General features: G+C 44.5%; 1 protein-coding gene across 3 annotated transcripts in view; it reads right to left on the minus strand.

Moving 5' to 3' along the window:
- The window catches only part of BSN (bassoon presynaptic cytomatrix protein), a 337,777-nt gene that overhangs the window by 7,550 nt on the left and 315,709 nt on the right, over positions 1–14,518 (minus strand). For 2 of the 3 annotated variants that reach the window (XM_053295170.1, XM_053295173.1), the window contains 6 exons: positions 8,190–10,359; positions 6,952–7,820; positions 6,255–6,348; positions 5,412–5,555; positions 1,487–1,541; positions 628–725 (listed from right to left, as the gene is read on the minus strand). In XM_053295170.1, coding sequence (XP_053151145.1) covers positions 1,501–1,541; positions 5,412–5,555; positions 6,255–6,348; positions 6,952–7,820; positions 8,190–10,359 — 3,318 coding nt within the window. In that variant the 3' untranslated portion in view covers positions 628–725; positions 1,487–1,500. The remainder of the gene's footprint in view (positions 1–627; positions 726–1,486; positions 1,542–5,411; positions 5,556–6,254; positions 6,349–6,951; positions 7,821–8,189; positions 10,360–14,518) is intronic. The other variant, XM_053295172.1, reaches the window with a different exon arrangement.

Here is a 14,518-nt window from a genome sequence, read left to right on the forward strand (position 1 = left end):
AACCATATCCATCTAACATAAAACATAATGTTGTAGACATTAAACAAACATTTAGTAGCAGCAGGTTGTGCTCTTGATTGTTAAGTGGCAAAACTTATCTAAAATAGCAAGCAAATTATCCTAAACAAAATGGAATATCAAACAACTGTGTACAAAATGTATCTCCTCAGGATAGTGCCTTATGGGAACCATTGCTGGACCTCAATGGGCAGATTCACATGACCAGCTGAAAATCGATAAGACATCTGGGAGAGGGACCCAGAGGTTATTGTGGTGAGTGTGCTCCCACGCGGTATGTTGTCTGAATCTGCCCAAGTCTGGTTGGCAACTGGCCAAACGGACTTGTTACAGACCTTGTCAAGTCAACTTCAACCCTTGGTTATGTTGAAGATGGTTAAGTTGAAGATGGCTTGGCAAAGTTGGTAACAAGTCAGTTTGGCCAGCTGCCACCCAGGCTTGCGTGGGTTCGGATGACACACTGCAGGGGAGTATACACACCACAGGAACTTTATTCCCTCTCCTTGACTGTCAGAGGGCCGTGTGAATCTGCCCAACGAAATGAGTCTCTCCCTTGCCCCCCATGATGTGAGATATATGGAGGGATGGAGACAGCCAGGTGACACTCACTGTTATACCCAGAGTCTGGAGCAGCAGACTGAATTCAATGGGTTCTTCATAGGTTCTTCCAGTGCAATGATGAGATCTCCACTTATTCTCCCAAACTCCTAGAAGGGTATGGAGAGAAATACCGAAAAAGAAAACTATTAGGAAAGCGAAAGGAAAAATCTAAAGCAAAGGTGATGTCATTGTGAGTGGAGGGGTACTTGGATTCAGGAGACAGTAGATTAATCTAGAGTCAGAGTGCTGGGCAATTGTGGGCTTGCAATGTAACCAGGTTCAAGTGGCCCTCATTTATCTGCAATTTCGAGTATCCTCGAATGGGTCATAGAGACCTGGTTTCTTTGTCTGCGGTACAAAAATTGGCTAAAATTTGCCTATTCACGGTTGCTGAGTGTCCAGAAAGGACGTCTGGTGTCACTTCCAGATGCTGTTTTACAATATGGAGCCATTTGGAGGCTCTTTCTGTTAAAAAACGTTTTTGGAGGGGCAAATATTTGTCAAAAATCCAGCCAATTTGGGGGTTTTCAGGAGCATTTCTGGAGCCCTGGAGAGCAAGGTACTGTTCATTTCCACTCTTATCACCCCCGCTTCCCACTTATTTGTGTGTGTGTGTGTGTGTGTGTGTGTGTGTGTGTGTGTAGGAACTTAATCCCTGGATTCCCATAGGGGAATGGTTCCTTTATTTGTGATTTCTGTATTCACAGTTCTAGGCAAGAATGGAAGCCCCATGAATAAAGAGGGCCACCTGCAGGGTTCTTTGGGTTTCAGTGGACAAGGTGGATGGATGAAATGGGTCATGATTTTTTTAAATGGCAGTTACAAGGTCATTGGTGGTTGTGTATACAGATGGCCAAATGCAACTTACCCAGTGGTATTCTCTCACCAAAATGATGTGAATTTCTTGCCAAAAGCTGACACAGCTATTGATATAAAGAAAGATAAATCAATGCCTGAAGCAAAACATCAGCATCACCTGGTACTAAAGATTGGCCTGCAGACAATCCTGTCTCCTTTCTTATGTTCAACTTACATAAACTCCCTTCGACTTTTATTTCATATTAGTCCTTGACTCCATATCTGTCCAGTTACAAGTTGCTGTCTTCTCATCTGTGTTTATGATGCAAACTGTTTTGTTCTTGTATTGATTCTTATTGTTTGAGAATTTAACTGGGAACTCGGTGTTTAGTGAAGGGCAACAGCACAGTGGTAGAGCACCTGCTGATCAGTGTAGACAGTACTGAGTTAGGTAGATCAATGCTCTGATTCAGTTTAAGGCAGCTTCATAAAAACTCTGGAGAGATCTTCGTTGCCAAAGGAGCACTTATTGTCCTTTGGTGTTGAAGGCCTCTGATGGTATCAGTGCTTACTTCTTCAGTAGTTCTGCTATCTAAGTCCCATTTTCTTTTTTCTGCCTTTATTATCCCTCCCACTTCTTTTTAACTTTTCTCTGTTTTCCTATTTCCCACACTCTGCTAGGTATAAACCAGAACATAGTTCTCTTTAATCTGGCCATTTGTTCTGTGGCCTTGCCAATCTTCCTGCAGGACGCTTTCAACTTCTCCACACATGTGAACTTAAGATAGACCGGCTGTCCCCACAACCACATTTATTACTATTATGCTGTTTACACATAGTCTACCAGATGTTATTGACTGGATTTGGTACTTTAATTATCGGGCCCTTTCCAAAGGTCTAGGATAACCAATGAAAAATTAAAGATAGCGTCGTAGTATTCGTGCTGTCCCAAGTAGTGTGGCTTTCTGTATCTGATGTGCTGTAATTTTATCGATGCCCAAGGTGTCGAGATGGTGTTCAAGTTCTTTTGGTACTGCAACAAGGGCACCCAAACTATTGGCACCACTATTGTTCTCTTTTTCCAGAGCTGCTCAATTTCAATCTGAAGGTCCTTGTATTTAGTTATTTTCTCCAATTGTTTTTCATCAACTTGTCTATCCCCTGGGATTGCAATATCAATTATCAGAACCAGATTCTTCTTGATGACTGTCAGATCCAGCATATTGTGCGCTAAATGCCTATCAGTTTGTATTCTAAAACCCCAAAGGATTTTTGCTGCCTCATTTTCTGTGACCTTCTCAATTGAATTATTCCACCAATTCTTGCTTGCTGGCAATTTGTAATTCTTGCAAAAGTTCCAGTGGATCATCACAGCAACTTTATTGTGTCTTTCCTTATAATCAGTCTGCACGATTTTCTTACAACATACAAGGTGCTCAACTGTCTCATCTGCTTCCTTGCATAACCTATACTTACTGTCTTACTGGGTTTTATCAATTTTTGCTTCTATAAAATTTGTTCATAGTGATTGTTTCTGGGCTGCAAAAACGAGACCTTCCATTTCTTTCTTCAGTGTCCCCTTCTTTAACCACTGCCATGTTGTGCTATTGTTGACTTTCGATTGTATGTCATTAAAGAACTGACCATGCAATGGTTTGTTGTGTCATTTTTCTCATCGATTCCTCATCTGTTGTTTTTTGTATTCATCTTTTGATTCCTTTATTTTCAACAGTCCTGTCTTACTCACTTCTTGTAGCATTTCTTCTTGGCTTTCATTGATGTGTTCCACCAATGCTCATTTTAATTCTTCAACAAACTGTCTGACTTGCAACATTCCACGTCCACCTTCATTTCTTGGCAGGTACAGCCTATCAACATCACTTCTTGGGTGCAGGGCATGATTGATGGTCATTATTTTCCTGGTTTTCTGATCCAGCACATCCAGTTCTGCTTGTGTCTAATCAACAATACCTGCTGTATATCGGATTATAGGAATTGCCCATGTATTGATTGCTTTGATAGTGTTACCACCATTAAGTTTGGACTTCAGGGTCTTTCTTACTCGCCTGATATATTCCTTCCTAACTTTGGTCTTCACTTCAGCATGCTTGATCTTGTCACTTTGGAGAATGCCCAAATACTTATAACTTTACTCAGGTGACAGACTCTTTATGTTGTTTCCATATGGCATCTCAATTCCTTCACTAGTTGTTATTTTTACTCGATTTATTGCCAATATAGCACATTTGTCCAGTCCAAACTCCATTGCGATATCATGGCTATAAATTCTAACCGTATTGAGTAATGACTCAATTAGTCATTACAATGAGTCTCCTTGAAATATTCCTCTCCCACTTCTTCTCCATTTACTAGCAAATGAGTCTTCCATGTGTTCATTGCCTCCCCCCCACCCAAAGTTTTAACATTATCATTCACTCCAGTCATATCCAGGCATTTTAGAATCCAATTATGTGGTAATGAGTCAAATGCTTTCTTCTTATAGTCAATCCAAGCTACATTTAGATTTTTCTTCCTTCATTTACAATTTTCCAAAACCATTTTGTCAATAAGAAGCTGAACTTTTGTGCCTCTTGTTTTCTGATGGTTTCCCTTCTGTTCCATTGTTAACAAACTGTTCATTTCTAGGTAGTCTTGCACAGCATCTGCTACAATTGCTGTCATGAGCTTGAACATTGTTGGAAGGCAAGTTATTGGCCTATAGTTACTTGGTACTGTGCCCTTTTCATAGTCTTTCAGAAGAAGACAAGTCTTGCCAGTTGTCATCCAGTCATCAAGTTCTCCACCTTCCAGTATATCATTCAACTGCTTGGCTAATCTTTTATGTAAGCTGGTCAGATGTTTGAGCCAAAAGCCATGTACTTTATCCATTCCTGGTGCTGTCCAATTCTTAATCTTTTTTGCTCGGTTTTCAACCAGTTGGGGTGTTATCATAAAGTCATCCATTTTGGTTCCATCCAATTTCCACTCAACTTTTTTTTATCCATTCTGCGTTCTTGTTGTAATCAACAGGGTTGTTCCAAATGTTTCTCCAAAACCCAAGTAGCTGTTCTCTGTCCGGTTGCACAATGTTATCCAATTTTTCTCCATTAACACTCTGATAAAACCAACATTGATTTGAATAGAAAAGGAAATTTTGTTGGTATTGCAGTACACGAGCATCGTATCGGCTGATCTTCGCGATTGCTGTAATTTGCTGTTTCACAATTTCGAGGGCTTCTTTGGTCTTCCTGGTATCCAAGTGGTACTTCTTTACTAAGTATTCCTTGATCTTTTCATTCTTAATCTTTTTCTCTTTCATGTCCTTCAGTTTGCTGTCATCTGCCCTTAACTTACTGATCTTACTTTCCAATCTAACCTTACATTTTAGTTTTTCCTTTTGTTGTATCTTTGGCTTGTTACGTTCATATCCAAGCTCTTGTGTGATTACTGCTGCCGCACTGTACATGAGCTGGTTTGTTTCCTGTAGTGTCTCAGTCTTAATCTCGGCTACAGCTACTACAACAACAACAATAAAAATATATATAATTTAACTGTAGTCTAGAAGAAAGAAAAACAAGTCAAAATAATCGACATAGCAAAACCAGGTGACAGCTGAATAGAAGAAAAAGAAACAGAAATCACCACCAGTCAACTACAAAAAACAACTTTACTGGGAACAGCCTACATTTTGCAGCGATACCTATAACAACAATATTGATAACAAAATTCTGGCATCCCAGGTCCTTGGGAAGTACTCGATGTCTGGATAAAACAAACCAGTCAATAACACCTGTTTGATGGTGCAAACAAGAGAGATAATAACAATAATTAGTAGTAGTAGTGCAGTATATCAACAATAATGGATATGATGCTTTAAAAGGAATAAGAGGACTAGTCTTTGTCCCGAGAGGCTAACAATTAGCTGTCAATCAGATACTGACATCCTCATTTTGGGGGTTGGAGTCTCTAAGAGGGGTGCGTCAGAGGCCTCTCACCTTCTGTCAATTTGCCTGCTTGTTCTGCTGCCCCTCCTGGCAGGATTTTGGAGAAGACACTCTCTCCTTCTGCTCCTGGCTGTCCAGCTGCTGCACCTGCAGCGGTGGGTGCTCCAGCTGGTTTAGGACCCAGTTTAATGCCTGCTTGGGGAAAGAAGTTAAGCTGTATGAATGGACTTAAATGCATATTCTACTCTATTGCCTACAGCAGGTTCATGTGGCAGTTGGCAAAATTTTATTTCCTTGGGCTTGCATTCCACCACCTCATACTTTGAAAGTTCTTTGCCAATTATTATCAGTCCACCCACACCAGAAAATGGTGGGCACAACATTGCTAAGAGTGCACAGATATTAACACCTGGATATGAATTGGTGAGCCATCTGTATCAAGACACAGGAAATACAAGGGATGATTTACATTTTTCTGGTGAAAGTAGCCTTTTAAGTTCAAGCTGAATGATAGGAACTCAATTTATGGTCAATCCCTGACTGACCAATGAACACACAATTACTACTACTTCCTTTGCTAGTGTGCAAGGGCTTCATGGCTGGAGGCTGCTTTTAGGCATCTTCCTTGTGCCAACAATACTGTGTAACGTTAGTCTCCTGTGAATGAATCCTATCTGTATCTGGCCCAAAGCATCTGCCTTCTGCTTAATCTTGCTTAGGACGTTTTCATTCTCTGCAGTGAATGGTTTTGGAGTTCACTCTGAATGGCCATAAACTCCCCTTTTGGAGGACTGAGCCTTGGCTAGGGAACTACTGGTGTTCTTTTCCTTCAAAAATACATACAGTGATAAGTGCTAAAAAGAAGCAGTCTGTGAGTTAAGATATGTTACTGACCTGCTGCTGTTCCCTGTGGCTGTGTTTGGGGTGCTTTCCCCACCTGTGGCACTTTTGTGGTAGGCTTGGATGCATCCATCTGCTCTGCTTTAGGCTGTAATAGGAAACAGACTTTTAAAAATAGTTTCTCCCCTGGTGATGTGTAGGGGACAACAATGTGGATCAGAGAGCAATAAGTGTAACATGAAACCCACCCCTGGGATATTCATCCCAGCCTCCTTCCCCTAATTTAAATGCCTCGTGGTCTCTAAGAAGCCCCTCTACACTTCCGCCAGCCCCATCAGAATTTCCTTCCCTTCAGTGTTTCTGAGGAAATACCTATGATCTCAGCCAATACTACTAACATGTAGAGCAAAGCCTCCCTATCAAATCCAGGAGACATGGACTGTCCCTATAAGTGCACTATATTTTCTGATTCAGCCTTTCTTTCTTTTCCTGTCCAGAGAACCCTGGGTGGCTCTCCCCCAATTGCCCAAATTGTTGAGCAGAATGCCCCCCTCTGTAGCTTGACGCATGAACATTCTCAGTTCATGACATCTCTCTGATCAGAAGTGCCATCTCTGCACAACCACCATGCTGACTGCTGCTCTGCCAGGTTTCCTCACCTTTACATATACGTAGGCCAAGAGAAGGTACAACCAGCTACCAGGCACCTGCTACACACAAATGACACAAAATCAAGGGAACTGGCACTTACCGGTCCTGCTTGGTGAGCGCTAGGTTGTGCTTGGAGGGTTGACTGTGGTTTGCCTAGCGGCTGGGGCTGGCCAGCTTGCTGCTGGGCCGGCCGTGAGGAGGGCTGGGCTTGTGGACCTGTCGGTGGTGGCGGTGGCTGCTGCTGCTGCAGCTGCTGCTGTGTCCTAGCTTGCTGGGGCTGTTGCTGAGAAGACTGCTGTGAAGGGCCTGCTTGATGCTGTTGAGGCTGCCTGCCTGATGGTGGCGGCTGCCGAGAGGATGGTTGCTGCTGCTGCTGCTGCTGCTGCTGCCCTGCTTGTTGCTGCCTCACTTGCTGCTGCTGCTGCTGCTGCTGCTGCGGTGGCGGCGGCGGCTGCTGTTGGTGGGAAAGAGGCTCTGATTTTGGCTGCTGAGATGGCGGCCCATGTTGCATCTGCCTCTGCGATTTTTGGGACTCTGAGGTATGATGGTAGCCAGATGGCTGCCGGGACTGCTGGGAGTAGTCTGAGGCGCTGGAAGGGTAACCTGCCTGAGCTTTCTTCTGGGCAGAGGGCTGTCCATGTCCACGTGATTCATGGCGTCCTGGATCTCTCGGATGCTGCCTAGAGGATCTCCTTGGCAGATCATCACTCGAGTGACGGGAGGAGGATGGATGCCTCCCATACTCTCCATGGTGCCTGTGTTCTTTGGAAGAGGAGTGACGTGGGTGAGAGTAGTCGTCGTGATGCCACATGTCTTCATCAGGGGGTTCATCATAGTCATGATAGGTGTGTTTAACTGGAGCCCTCTTCTGGGAAGATGAGGAGTGGCCCCCATAATGCCTCATCCTCTCTGAACGAGGTTCCCTCGGCTTATCAAACCAGTCTGTCTCCTCCTGACCCAAGTGATAGGCTTCAGAAACCAAAAACAGACCACAGTCAATCTCCTGATCCAAAGACGTGAGCACAGTCCAGGCCGAAGCCATGCAATGAAATAAAAGAATGCAAGGAGCTTATCACATGCATATGGGGTACATCACAGCAGCCACTCGGGAAATACTGTATATAAATCCCCCCAGGAATCTAGCACATAATCACACTGAACAAGCAGTGAGCACCAGTAGGACATGCAGAGTGCAATACGCTAACACAAAACAACCAAGATGGCAAGCAAAATGAGGGAGAAAGGCACATGGCAAGCAAACTCAGGCTGTGGATTTGTCTTTGCAGATATGACCCGCTTGAGCATGCTCTGGGGTAAGTCACCACAGGTAGCCATTACCTTCACTGTCCGAAACAACACAGTGAGAATCATCCATGATGTAACCTTCTTCATGCTTGTAAGAGTGAGTTCTTGGCACATCTTTGATATGTTCCTGTACATCAGGCAATGAGTGACTAGAGCAGAACTGGGAGCAACTATCTCCAGCAGACTGAGGGAGAGGTCCACCTGAGGACCGTGACACACCCATAGATTTCCCCAAAGGACTAATGGGGCTCTCCTCTTCTGAAGTCTGTGTGCGAATTGGAGGCCTCCCGCGACTCTGAGTCATGCTAAGGGAAGAAGGCTTGGAGCTTCCTTTCTGAGACCTCTCCATACTCTCTCTCTCATAGGACCTGCTCCTGCTGCTGACCTCACGATTTGACAATTTCTCTGACACATAGCCGGAGGACCTGGATCGTCCACTGTATGCTCTGTCATCCTCTTCCATCATATCCCTGCCAGACATGCCATAGTACTTCTGCTGGTCATATACATTCTTCTTGAGACCGTATGTGATGTCATCCTGCAACTTCTTTGCTCTAGAGGCTACGCTGCTGCTGCTGACTGACGTGGTCACTGTATAGGAGGCCAGGTCAGATTCCACATCTTTGGCTTCTTCTATGGGCGAGAATTTGGAGATCTTCTGCTCCATACCTTGTTTCCGATGTTTGCTACGCTTCGAAGAGATTACAGCTGGAGCCAGGTTTTTAGAAGGGTGCTTCTGCACGCCTATGCTGGACCCATGCTTGTCTGGCCGAGAGGAGTGCCTGTAATCGCTATCTCCATAGTAGTAGGAGCCAGGGCCACCTGACACCCTCCCATTGCTCTCTGTGCCCCTGTGGTAGCTTTTCCCCCGATGGTCAGGGCCATGATGATCATACATATCCTCCTCAGACTCCTCTTCTCCTTTGGAATAGCAGCAAGGCCTACTGGAGACATCAGCATCTGCCAGGTCACTCTTTTCTTTCATATGCCGTCCATTGCTGCTCTGCAACTGCATATCTCCTTTCTGGCCCTCCCCAGTGGTGCTTTCTTTGGTTAGTTCACTGATATCATCAATCATGACATAGTTCCGAGGAATGTTCTGTTCTAGGTTGGTGTAGAGAGAGTCAGAGGAATAGCTGGTGGAGGGACTTTGCACAGCACTGCTCCTGTCTGCTGGCCTTCCCTCTGGGGCCCTGTATTGATCATAGCTGCTGGTCACCGTTGTGGTGCTGTATGTAACTTCTGGAGTTGCAGCAGAGATCACCACGGTGGGATTGCTGATCACTTCGTAATTGGTGGGTATCTTTTGCTCTAGGTCCGCTAGTGATGTCTGCCGTGGTTTCTGGGAAGTTGTGTGTGTGTCTGCATGAGTCTGGAAAAGAACACTCTGGGCAGGCTGCAAAGGGGTCTGACTGGGATATGTGGTCTGAGCTTGGTAAGGTGGCCGAAAACTCTGATGGCTCTGCAGGCCCAGTTCAGACTGATACCCAGTGCTTGGAGTGAAGCTGTGTGTCTGATATGTCGTCTGGGAAGGATAGGCAGACAGCTGGCTTGCCTGGAAGCCATTTTGAGCAGGGCCATTGCTCCCTGGGGCATAGTGTGGAGGCTGGAACCTTGTTTGCTGGAATGTAGCTGAGCTTGGTGGGGCAGCCTGTCCTGAGGTGTACTGATACGGGCTGTAGGAGGAGGCTGATGTATACTGTGCACTGGAGAAGTCTGCATACTGGTTAGAAGGGGCAGTGCTGGGCCTTGTCAGAAGACTGCTGCTCTCATAGCCGGAGAGGCGAAGGTTGTTCAGCTCACTGTCAGACATATAATCCCTGTTCTCTCCCAGGCATCTCAGGTAGGGATAATCACGAACATTCCGATCCTTCAGTAAAGACTCCTTTCTCTGATTGATCCCCAGCTCCAAGTACTTCAACTTGGCATCGATCTCCTTCTCCTCCTCATCCAACTCAGCTTGTTTCTTCCGCAGCTTAGTGGATTCATGCTCTACCAGCTTCAAGTCACGGTCAATGTCTTTGAGGAGGCCGGCTTTGGTCACTTGAATGGCCTGCACTCCCACTCCCTTCTGCAGGAGGCCAGGCATGTACATCTGTGAATGAGCTTGGCTGGCCAATGGGAGGTGAGCTTCTTCTGGTGGGGGACTGGGCAGTGTCCGCTTCACTTTCCGAGTAAGGGTGTTTGACTGCAGAGTGGAAATCTAGAAGGCAATGGAGAACATAATTCACTTTAGACAGTTGGTAACCCTGAGTGTGAAAGCATTTTGCATTTTCAGTTACTAGATGGGTGTAATACTCAATTGTGGTCTGGGGTTCCTGTTTTCTAAATTTGGTACACCATATGAAACGATTGAGACATAACAGTAATATGGACCACTGTGTCTGTTAAAACTCACCAACGCTCAAGAGAACTTGAACCGCAAGAAATGATACTGCATCCTCCTCTCACTCCCCTCATGAAACTAGGATCAGCAAATGATACATCTATCGTGGTATATGCAAATATCTACTGTTTCTATGTTACAAAGAAGAGTATCCAGCCCTCCTGAGTGCAAATGAAAGTGAAAATGCATGGTTCCATTGGATCATGATGCAGCCCTCTTTCTAAAGAATATTTTAATATAGATACATTTTAGGTCATTCCCCCCCGGCCCCGCACGCTTTTCTTTCCTTGGAGCAGTTCCAAGGAAAGTAAAGCAAGAAAAAGAATCTCCTAAAATGTATCTATCTTTAGAAATGTATGTATCTTTAGAAAGAGGGCTGCATCATCATTTGGGAAGAGCTGCAGGGAATAATGCTTCTGGCAAGCTCATGCTGTGTGAATGGCCAGATACTGACTCTGAGAAAATGAATCTGGAAAACAACAACCAGGAATCAGCTTGAAAAGTTTCCCCTTATAAGCCAGGGCAAAATCAGTCCACTCTGGTTCAGAGATTTAAACAAATTCGGACCAAAAAAAATCTGGTTTGACACCTTTGAGAGAATATTTCCACTTCTGCAGTTAACCCACATTTCTGACAACACAAAATCCATCTGTATACCTGGAAAAGTTACCCTTATTTAGTTTCAAGGTTTAAATCCATTGTTTTTGAAATTCAGATGATCCTGAGGCTTCATGTTAAATAATATGCAAATTTCAAGGGTACAGTAAAGAAACCTCCACAAAAGTCCTGCCAACATGGCAGAACCATTGAAAGTATGGGGACCTAACAATCCCCTGGTTGAAAATGTATTTTGGAGAGGGACTGCAAGATATAGAGGCTTATGAAAAATCTTAGAAAGTCCTGTTGGGGTCCTGCAGATCACATCTGTTGAAAGAACTATGCAGAATCAGCAGGACTATAAAAAGAGATAGCTATCATATGGATCTTGCAGGAGGAGATAACAGCTATTCTAATTCAATATATTTGATTGGTCTCTAAGGGTCATGAAGCCTGCAGGTTTCTATTGGGGCAGGCAGAGAGGGCAAGAATGCCTTGCAGGCATAATGTCATCTTTCTGACATGAAGCTGTTCTGATGAGCAGAAATAACAATTAGCTCATGGGCAACCAGATCATTTTCATGAATATTTTCATAGCAACCAGTTTTCACTTCTCTGTTGAAAAACACAGCAAGAGTCTCTCTTATACAACTCTTGTTAGTCTTAAAGTGATACAACTCTTGTTAGTCTTAAGAGTACACACTCTTTTTTAGCCTACTTTCCAGCAGGTTTATGAGATCACCCAGCATTCTGTGTGTCTGTCCATGTATCTGTCTGTGTCCCCCCTCTCATCAACTTCGCAACGCCTGGACCAATATGAACCAAATCGGGTACAGTTGTAGAGACATCTTAATGGCGTAGTTTGTGATGATGTCATCCACACCGATTCAAGATGGTGGATGCATAAACTTTGGAGGCGCAAGTGGACTAACTTGTGAAATGCTTAACCGATTTGAACCAAATTTGCTACAGCTGTTGGGATACATAGGGACACCTCAAGGGCGTAGTTTGTGGTGATGTCATCTACCCCAATCCAAGATGGTGGACACGTAAACTTCTGAGGCTCAAGTGGGCTAACTTTTGAGCCACTTAACCGATTTGAACCAAATTTGCTACAGCTGTAGGGACACACAGAGATGTCCCAATGGTGCAGTTTGTGATGATGTCATCCACCCCATCCAAGATGGTGGATGTGTAAACTTTTGAGGCAAAATTGCCCTAACCTGAGGACTGTCTAACCCATTTGAACCAAATTTGATACAGTTGTAGTGAGTGACACACAGGGACACTTCAATGGTGTAGTTTGTAATAATGTCATCCCCCACAATCCAAGATGGTGGATGCATGAACATTTGAGGTACGAGAGATCTAACCTGTGAACCTTGATTTGAACCAAATTTAATCCAGTTGTAGAGACAGTGAAAGGAAAGTAGGCTGATCAGTTCTTACTAGAACAACTTGTTAATTACTGCGTTCAGCAGAGATCCTTGGTTATGGAGGAGACGCAGAAAGATAAGTGCTAGGAAATTATTATTATTATTATTATTATTATTATTATTACATTTATATCCCGCTCTTCCTCCAAGGAGCCCAGAGCGGTGTACTACATACTTGAATTTCTCTTTCACAACAACCCTGTGAAGTAGGTGAGGCTGAGAGAGAAGTGACTGGCCCAGAGTCACCCAGCTAGTTTCACGGCTGAACGGGGATTTGAACTTGGGTCTCCCCGGTCCTAGTCCAGCACTCTAACCACTACACCACGCTGGCTCTCCGTGGGTAGTCAGTCTTTCAATACATATTAAGCACCTAAGGCTGGACTTTCTTTGCCATATTTCCAGGGTTTCTTCAATCTGTTGACCTCCCCCAAATCAGTTGAACAGGCACTTGGTCTTATACAAATTCAACATACATATGTCAAGTTAAATGGACAATATGTTTTAAATTTTTTTTGGAAAATTTGCAAGAGGCATTAGCTTATGATGTAGTGACCCACCAAGAAGTTTAGTGGTAACATATGCACATATCTGATTAACTTACATTGCACTTTAAACAATTGAAAACATAAGAAATTATATCATTAGGGCCATTTTGTTTAAATTGGCCCTAAAATTGTACACATTGAAAACTGACTCCAATCACCCTCAGCCAGTACAGATAGGGTTGTCAGGTCCAGATGGTGAAAAAAGTTGATATCCATCACAAAAAATAGAAGTGGAAATAGAGTACGCCTTTCACAAGAAAAAAAAAGTCTCCAAAAAGTCTCCACTTTGCATAAAATTTACATATGATTATTGGTATTCTATATGTCTATTTTGATAAAAACTGGATAATATGAGAATAAATACAGCTCACCATTGTGAAGCTGATGACCAGGTGAGCTGTATGCTCAACCTGCTGTCCAGATGCAGAGTTCTCAAGGCCCCTGCTTCCTGGTGAGGTTTTGCGCACACACACACACACACACACACACAGAGCCCTCTGTCCTCCTCCCCCACGGGTCACCCAGCTTGCTCTCCCCAGCCAGGCCAGCAACTTCACCTCTTGGTTTGATGCAGGGCAGCCAGCTAGCTGCCGAGCCAGCCTCTTTGTATGCTGGCGCAGTGGTGCGTGCACAGTCTCACTTGCTGTTCTCTACGACTACAAACATTTATATACTGTATGGTTTTTCAACAGAAGGTTTCACAGTGGTTTTCTAAGAAAAATAAACAATAAGATGCTCCCCTGTCCCCAAAAAGAAATACAAGGTAATACCAGCATCAGCCCCTGAACAGGAATGCTGTCCTGGAGTTGGATAGGGCCAGTTGCTCCCTGCATGATAAACAGAAGAGAGTCACCACTTTAAAAGGTTCTTTTTTACTCAGTTAGCAGGGGTAGCTGCTAATTGAGTAAAGTTAGTTAGTGCGAGACAACCTAGTGGGCGAGCAGGGAGAAATAAAATGGCAGAAGCATGTGGGTGGAGGGGAGAAAGTGGCAGCAGGCAGGTGGAAGAAACAGTGGCGGCGGGCGCACGCGCAAAGAAGGCAACAGTGGCAGGCGGGGGATAAAACAGCGGTGGGAGCGGGTGTAGCATGGGAGAAAGTAGGGGCAGCAGGGTGAGAACTAGAGGCACAGATGCTCTGCATCTGCTGGCCCAGCTAGTAAACTATATTGTAAGGAGGGATGTGCATGGAATTGCACTCACTCACGCGCACGTTGTGACATGCGCACGCACAGTGGCAACATCCGGTCACTTTCGGTCCAAGGAGGCACCGGGGCAGCATGGAGGTATGCTGCCACCCCACCAGACTGCTTTAAAAGGCAGCGCCAGTGGAGGGAATGAAGCAGGAGGGAGAAGAGCACCCTCCCCCATCCTTAAAGAGATCCCCACCACCACCTTCAA

The sequence above is a fragment of the Hemicordylus capensis genome, chromosome 2 (assembly GCF_027244095.1).
Source record: "Hemicordylus capensis ecotype Gifberg chromosome 2, rHemCap1.1.pri, whole genome shotgun sequence".
Lineage (NCBI taxonomy): Eukaryota > Metazoa > Chordata > Lepidosauria > Squamata > Cordylidae > Hemicordylus > Hemicordylus capensis.